We start from the raw sequence: 7984 nt of genomic DNA on the forward strand, positions 1-7984 counted from the left end.
TGATAGTATGCACATCTGAGGGAAAAAAGCACTTCAGATGAGTTCTATCGCACGGGGAGCTTCAAGGGAAATCGAAGCGCGATATCGAAACCGCACTCAATCACGTTAGTGTATGGGCACCATAAGGGCAAACCAGGCCTGGCCAACCTGTTTTCAGGAAGGCCGCATCCAATTAAATTGATTCTTCTTAGTAAAATCATAGGTTACATTTTCCTCATGTACGACTGTTAAGCCCAATTGAATGCCTATTATCTGAAAATGACAAAATGGACGATCTAGCCAATCGTAAATGTTCTATCCCAATTCAATTGCAACTAATATAATGGGTTAGTGAGTTTATATACGACACACTCCTCCAGTCCTATATTTTCTGGTTGAAGCCTGCAAGTTATTGGACCAAGAATATAGAAATTGGGTTATAAAGTCACAAGACAAAGCAATGTTTAAATTTTTATTAAAGCAAGAGTTTTATAATCCAAATTATGTCTTTGCCCAGCTATCTTTCCCACAAGCTATCGAGTGTGGCGAAATTCTGGGCTTTTCCACAGTAAAGAATTACAAAATCAAAGAAAGGAATGCTTAACTTCTCGTACTGTGTTCAAAATGCCTTCCCCCAGGTCTAAAAAAACCATTGTTTGTTTTTACATTTTGCTATTTTTTTTATATTTTTAAATATCTAGGACTAGCAGTGATATGCCAGACCTGGCATTTGTCTGTACGTAAGCATTGTCGTTTCCTTTCCTTTTTTATTTGATTTTATGTTTTGCAGTGTTTTTGCAAGATTTAAATTTTTCCATGTTTTGATATTTTCCTCCAACGAACTGGAAGGTTTTTTTTGACGTTTCCCGTTAACCTAGGAAAGTGAGGGGGAAAAAAAAGGTGCAATTAGTATACTGATTAGATCTGTTCAAAAAGGCAAACCACAAGCAAAATATAATCAAAAGTAGGGTGACGATCCCAGGATTTGGCCCCCAAAATGGCAGGACTTCAGGATTAGACTGCGCATGTGCATTGTAATGTCAGACAGCATCTGAGCACCTGCTCAGATGCTGCCCAGCTTTCTCCCTTCCCCATCACTGGCTCTGCGCAGCGTAACAAGGTCAGAGGTCACACTGCGCAACCCGATCCTGGTGCTATGCCCGCTCGCCCCTCCTGCCGCATCCCGACTCCTGCCCGGCTACCAGACAAAACTGCCGAGGCTCCCAGCAACGTAGCCTGCCCGACCGCACATGTAAGTCGATATGCGGAGCGGCCGAAAAGTTTTTTGTTTTTTAAATCAAGCATTTTTTTCAATCCCAAATCCTGGTATTGGCTTCCATAACCAGAAGTGTGAATATAAAGGCCCATAAACACTTGAGCTAAGCTGAAAGCAGTAGAGTTTTACCATTTCAGCTGCCTACACAGCTCAAAAGCCGCCCAGTGTGTACGCGTGAGCACTGATTTATTACCAGCAGATGAGCGACAGGGTGGACAGGGTGGGTGGGGGCGGGCCTTAGAGGAGCAAAAACCCTTTGAGCGGTTTTCAGCTTATCGGTTTTACCCATCATTGCTGTGCATAGACACTGGCCAAAAATGCCTGGTATGTATGCACCCTAAAGATACATCGGGCAATTTTATATACTCTGTCCTTAATCAAATACTGTGCTTCGGCTCTGAAGATTTAGGTCCAAACGTAATGGCTTTGGTGAGATTGTTACATTGCAAATGTTGCAGGATGTAACATGCTGACCCGCACATTTACTCACATGGGCAGGTGGTGTGGACGGCAGCAGGCTGTGCAGCCGAGATGCTGCCCACCAGTAGACTTGGCATACTCAGTCTAATGCCGAAATCCAGTCATTGGTCACCCTATTTCAGGCCCTATTTACTGACAATTGCTTAGTATAGGTAGAATGAACATACTAGCCCAAAATTCTATGGATCTACTACTAACATTGTAGGTACTAGTGTAGTCAAGGACATGCAAGTAGCACCTAAACAATCTGGTGACAATTGGTCAATAGAATTGGTTGCACCGACAGCGGTCAGGTGTCTAAGATCGTCTGCTGCAACTTACATGCATGTTAGACAGCTGCCACTCCAGTAGCGTTATTCACAGATTTCTGTGCAGCTTCCTTGGCCTGGTGGGCCTGCAGTACAGCAACAGCTTCATCAACCTGAAATGACAAGTCACGTGTTTACATCAGAACTTGTATTGTAGACCAAAGTGGTAATTCATTTAATGGCAACGTTGTCAGCGTTCCGTTTCTTCTCTCCAGCACTTTGCCATCAACATGGTCTCAAACCACGCAGCAGGAAAATCTCCCAGGTTGCATTTCTATAGATACTGGGGTATAAGCTTAACTGTACACAGCAATGACCAAGCCCTGGGAACTGAATTTAGACTTGATACAAACAAGGGATGTGAGACAAGTTCATACCTTGGAGCGGAGGGATTCAGGAGACTCGAGCATATGGAGCAATTCAGAGTTATCAATCTCCAGTAACATGCCAGTAATTTTACCAGCCAGCGTGGGGTGCATGGCTTGAATCAGCGGGAAGAGACGCTCACCTGTAAGTGAAAAAAATATTGTCAAGTTAACCGCTCCGAGAAGCCCTCTCTGTAACGGTCACACAGGGGTGAAAGAGTTACATACCCAGCATTTGTTTCTGTTCCTGTGGTGGAGCAGAGGCCAGCATGGAGGCAGTCAGCGGTTCTTGTCCTTGCACATGCACAGCAGGCTGGAAGGAAAATGCATTCATTAGTAAACAGAGTTACCAGGACAAAGGCTGCCAAGCACATAACAAAAATACCAATGCAAGGAAAGCAATGGGATATTAAGGATTGGCACTTTCAGAAGAGTAGGTGGAGGATCTTGCAATGAGATGGGCAATCACACCATGTAATGCTAGGCCATTGCTCCAAGCTATGTTGATTAACATTGCAAGTCTATGTAGAGTTTAGGGGCGTGTCTTACCTGCTGCATAGCGACTTGCTGTTGAGTATTAAGGTGCTGCTGAGGATTCCGGACTCCAGCAGCATACTTATACTGAGGAACTGAGCGCACAGATGATGTTGCAGCTGCGGCGGCCGCTGCTGTAGGACGAGGACCCATTGTTTGCGTTGATGTATTTGCTGTATGACAAAAAAAAAAAAAATTAGTTAGGCATTTTACATGCACCAAGCGCCGCGCCTTCTGCCCGTGTCAGGGAACTCAAAAGAAAATACTGTACACACCACACAGCAGCAGCCACGACTTGACCCTGCCCAAGTATTACTCACAGATATAAGGTGTCGTTGCTTATTGTAATCAGCACGGTTACGTGTTCTCGCCTTGGCTCAAGAACCGACCATGGAAATATAAGTTTACCTACTATCAGAGCTTCTGGCATAAAGTGCTTTTTCCCCCAGGTATGCCAGAGTAAAGACTGACCCCCGCTCCATAAGAGTTAATCCTCCCCCCCCCCCCCCCCATATACTGGCACCACCTAAATGCTCGCAGCCTGACTAGTGCAACAAGCAATACGGTCTCGTTTATATGTTCATAGTACAACACAAATGTCTTTGTAATAAGAGATCCATTTTGGAAAAGCACCACGCCACGTGGCATGACTAAGAAAGCTGCAGTCCTTACCAACACGCTGACCTGATACCACACGTGGGACCTGAGATGATGCTGGTCTCATTGTACTGAATGTTGGCGGCCTTGGTGCGGCTGCTCGGATAGTTCCTGGCATATTCTGGAATGCTGTAAAGGCAGAAGTATTTTCTCTTTATTAAAAGGACCATAAAACATTCTACACAAAACACATCTCACCATTATCTACAACATTTCCCATCAGCTTTCATCAAAGTGAAGCAAGAATCCGCAATAGGTTGGTTCTCGGCAATAGCGGTGCTCATGCTTCAGCAAATCATGGCGATTCCAAGTATTTACAAATATTCTACCACTTTTACATCGCAAAACCGGGTCAGACCCAAGATCTGCGCTTATACCTTAACCCCCAGTCGCTCGTTTTATAGAGGGATTTCATACCAACCGGGCAATCACCCAGGTCGGAGGTGATGTGAAAGGGGTACCAATACATGTGCTAAGGATCAATTTAAGATTTTAATTATGGTGGCAAAGTCAAGGACAGAGCATGAGGTAAGACCAGTAGTGTGGGCAAAGATACCGGGAAGGGGGGGGGGGGGGGGGGGTGTTGAATGGGGACAAGGTTTTTGAAATGACTCTTGTTAACGTCTAACCTCCCTGTACATGTATTGAATGTATTATTAAACATGAACTCAGTCTCTACCTTTAAATATTTGAGAAGTGACTTACGGTGAGGTCTAACCCCTTGAGTTGCCCAGCGGGGGCTCTGCCTGACTTGAGCGATCTGTCCAGTTGGATAGTAAGCAGCGCGGTTCTGAGCCTAAAGATAAAAATGCATATTAACCAAACATTCAAATGACATAACACTCAAATGTACAGAGCGGAGGACACTGAGACATACCGGTGGAATGGCGGCCATGAAATAGCTGGAGGGTGGTGGCTGGTAAGGGTTGATGACTGGATTGGGTACAGCTCTGACACTGGCCATCCTCTGCATATACTGGTTGGTGAGGTGGGCTTGTCGTTCCTCTTTGCGCTGTGCCAAGGCAACATACAAGGGCTTGGTAGCTACGATTCTACCGTTCATTTCTGTGACCGCTTTTGTTGCCTCCTCTGGCGAAGAGAAGCACACAAAGCCAAAGCCTTTGCTGCGCCCACCTTCCATCATCACCTGCAAAATTAGAATTGGCATACTTTAACTTCTTGGTATTTTACAATTCTGAAGACATACAGGTGTGCGCAATAAGTTTCTGGATGCGCTGTGCATAGCTAGACAAGCTGACTGGATGGTTGTAAATTTTACTAGTTATTTTAAACCATCAAAGCACAGAAGCTTATAATCAGCACTGCACCCCAAAGCAGCCCGCATGTTCACTTCCTTCACAAACTAGTTCTGGAGCTTAGAGGCCACAGGAAAGCAATGATCTTAAGAATGCAAAAGTTATCTGCAACAGGAGTTGAGACCTCAAGCTGCTTTTGGGGAGGAAGCACAATCCAGAACCACTGCATGAGTGGTCTGTGGAATTTGAGTGGAATCCTGTCCTGGGAAGACTAGTGGGTCAATCCCATTAGCCGTGATGATCGCACGGGTGAGAGACATCATGGCAGCAACAGTGCTCGCTGCCCCATAGTGCTCTGAACACACTTGTGCAAAGTCCGTCTGATTTTGGCCCGTGAAGTTTGAGTTCCTGTGCCGTGCCCAGTGTTAAAATGCAACTGTACAATGCACCCATCACTTACAATAGAATTGACCACTAAGTGCGCTGTGACTGCAACCACCAACATTGCTGCCATGCATACCATAGCATGTGTGGATGCCAGATGATCATAGGGATCCATCTACTTTATACGCCATAAAAACTTGGGAGTGAGCAAAGTTTCTGCAAGCTGGGTGCCCCGTCAGCTGACTCGAGAGCAGAAGGATGCTCGGGCTGACTGCATGTGTCAACGTGTTAGCCAGGATTGCTTTCGTTCACTCAAATGGGCTGGAAGATCAGTAGTGATAATAATCCTGGATCTACAATTTCAACCCCAATACCAAACCGGTGGCCCAGTGGACCCTAGCTGGAGGTGTGCCGCCACAAATGCCACATGAGCGCAGCATTGTGTTTGTGGCCAAGGCTTGTCATGTCGCCGGGGACTGGTGCACCAACCAATGTTTGCTGCAAGGGCATTTAACATGCGCTGTTTATACCTTTGAGGGCCAAGTGAATTTGTCAAAATTAGTGCGAAATTTGCCAAGCAAACATTTTTATTCATCACGACCTGTAATGATTGCCTTATATAGGAAATATAATCTTCTCAACTTTTATTTAAGTTGATATAACAAATGTGAGAGACACTGGCATATTTAGCCAATATTTTGCACATCTCACAGACGTTGGCACTCATTTTGCACATCTCATACTGCCATTTTCAGTGGATATTTTGCGCATCTCAGATGTTGCCACTCAAAGGGTTAATAAATCACTCATCCTTTTATCTCCATCCTTTTAGCACCAAACCCACAAGTCCTGCAAAGTTGTAGATTGTTTATCCCATAAACAAATCCAGTAGATTGGTCATTCACCACGTAGTTTAGATCTTGCCCTATGACAGTGGTTCCCAACCCTGGTCCTTCAAGTACCCCCAACAGTGCACGTTTTCCAAGTCACCCGGCAGGTGCACTCATTCAGACCCATTTTAAAAGATCCACAGGTGGAGCTAATTATGTCACCTGTGATTCTGTGTGGAGACCTGGAAAACGTGCACTGCTGGGGGTACTTGAGGACCAGGGTTGGGAACCACTGCCCTATGACTGTTCCCACAAATAAAGTGCGAAATGTGCTGTATTTTGTTTTGTGGCACCAAAAGCTGCAGTGGAGACCTTCCTCCAGGATGTAGAAGCCATGCCTGCTTCCGACTGTTTTAACTGCTTCACCAGGTAATTCTAGCGGAATCGGTACATCTGTCAGAATGAACTTAGGTCTACAGTCATTAGGTCGACCCCACTAGGTCGACTGGCAGGAAGGTCGACCTGATTTAAGGTCGACATGGGCCAAGGTCGACATGGCATAAGGTCGAATTTGCATAAAGGTCGACATGAGGAAGGTCGACTGGTCATACGGTCGACATGGGTTTTTCACTGTTTTTCGATCCAAATGTCGACACAGTTGGCAATGAGAATCGGACCCTCGCTTCGCTCGCGATGCTTCGGGCACGGTGGCTCGCTTCGCTCGCCACAGCTTTAATAACCTCCTCCATGCCCTAGTGGATGGTAGGGCATGGAATACCACCTGTCAGGACATGTCGGCTCAAAAAACAGTGAAAAACCCCATGTCGACCTTATGACCAGTCGACCTTCCTCATGTCGACATTTATGCAAATTTGACCTTAAGTCAGGTCGACCTTCCTGCCAGTCGACCTAATGACTGTAGACCTAAGTTCATTCTAATAGATGACAGCTTCCCGTTCTAGCACATGCAACTTTGCACAGAGTCTTCTTGTTAACACTGAACAAAATCTAATGTACTTTATGCAATAAGGTTCCAGATTCACACCCTTTTAGGTTTGTTCAAGAGTACACAAACTAATGTTCATAATCACTCACATACTTTAAGAAAAAAAGGAAGCTGAATTTAAGCTGTATTTACACAATTCAGGCACCTATGTCCTAGTGTTAAAGATAATTGAGATCTCACCTTAGCACTGGTGATTGTACCAAAAGGCGAGAATTCTTTCCGCAGTCTCTCATCATCAATACCATCATCAAGGTTTTTAACATAGAGATTGACGCCCTAAAGGAAATAGACAAGTTAGCGTTAGTGGAGACATGACCAGTACAGGCAAGAGACCACAAGGGTCATGGAGTATAGTGCACTTTCCTAATTCTATGCAAAACTTAAGGCCTGGGAGTGCTCACACACAATTGTGCTTTTTTTTTTTTTTACATATGAAGGACCCCTGAGGAGATGCCGTAGCTGCTGGGGTGCCCAGGATTTAATATTTTTTTTAAACCATTTAAATGAATAGGTGGACACTGTTTGGCTAAGCTCTCAACCAATAAGCAGCCTCCTAAATATATGAATAGGCATTTTGAAATCTCCTTGGATGATCCGTCGGAATCTGGTAAAAATGGGCCCAAATCAGACAAGTGTAAGGGGGCCTTTAGTTGACAAGGGGCAGAATTATGGCAGCCATACGAAGGGCATGTGGAGATATCTGATGGCATTGAAGGGGGACATTGATATGGCAATAGAGATTGTGTAATAGGTAGCACTACTGCCTCACAGCACGGTTGACATGGGCTCAAGTGGAAAACCTGTTTGGAGTTTTTAAATTCTATATTCCAATACATGCGCGAGTTTCCTCTATGTATGCCCACAAACCAAAAAGACACTGGTAGCTTAACAGGTTCCAAACACAAACAA

General features: G+C 45.0%; 1 protein-coding gene across 2 annotated transcripts in view; it reads right to left on the reverse strand.

Moving 5' to 3' along the window:
* Positions 1-437: 437 nt before the first annotated feature.
* Positions 438-7984, reverse strand: part of PABPC1 (poly(A) binding protein cytoplasmic 1) — a 17722-nt gene continuing 10175 nt past the window's right edge. For both annotated transcript variants that reach the window (XM_083186971.1, XM_083186970.1), the window contains exons 8-16: positions 7256-7351; positions 4477-4746; positions 4305-4395; positions 3615-3728; positions 2958-3115; positions 2637-2721; positions 2421-2551; positions 2057-2156; positions 438-853 (exon numbers count right to left, since the gene is read on the reverse strand). In XM_083186971.1, the coding sequence (XP_083043097.1) occupies positions 2064-2156; positions 2421-2551; positions 2637-2721; positions 2958-3115; positions 3615-3728; positions 4305-4395; positions 4477-4746; positions 7256-7351 (1038 nt within the window). In that variant the 3' untranslated portion in view covers positions 438-853; positions 2057-2063. The remainder of the gene's footprint in view (positions 854-2056; positions 2157-2420; positions 2552-2636; positions 2722-2957; positions 3116-3614; positions 3729-4304; positions 4396-4476; positions 4747-7255; positions 7352-7984) is intronic.

The sequence above is a fragment of the Crinia signifera genome, chromosome 5 (genome assembly GCF_055691185.1).
Source record: "Crinia signifera chromosome 5, ASM5569118v1, whole genome shotgun sequence".
NCBI classification, from domain to species: domain Eukaryota; kingdom Metazoa; phylum Chordata; class Amphibia; order Anura; family Myobatrachidae; genus Crinia; species Crinia signifera.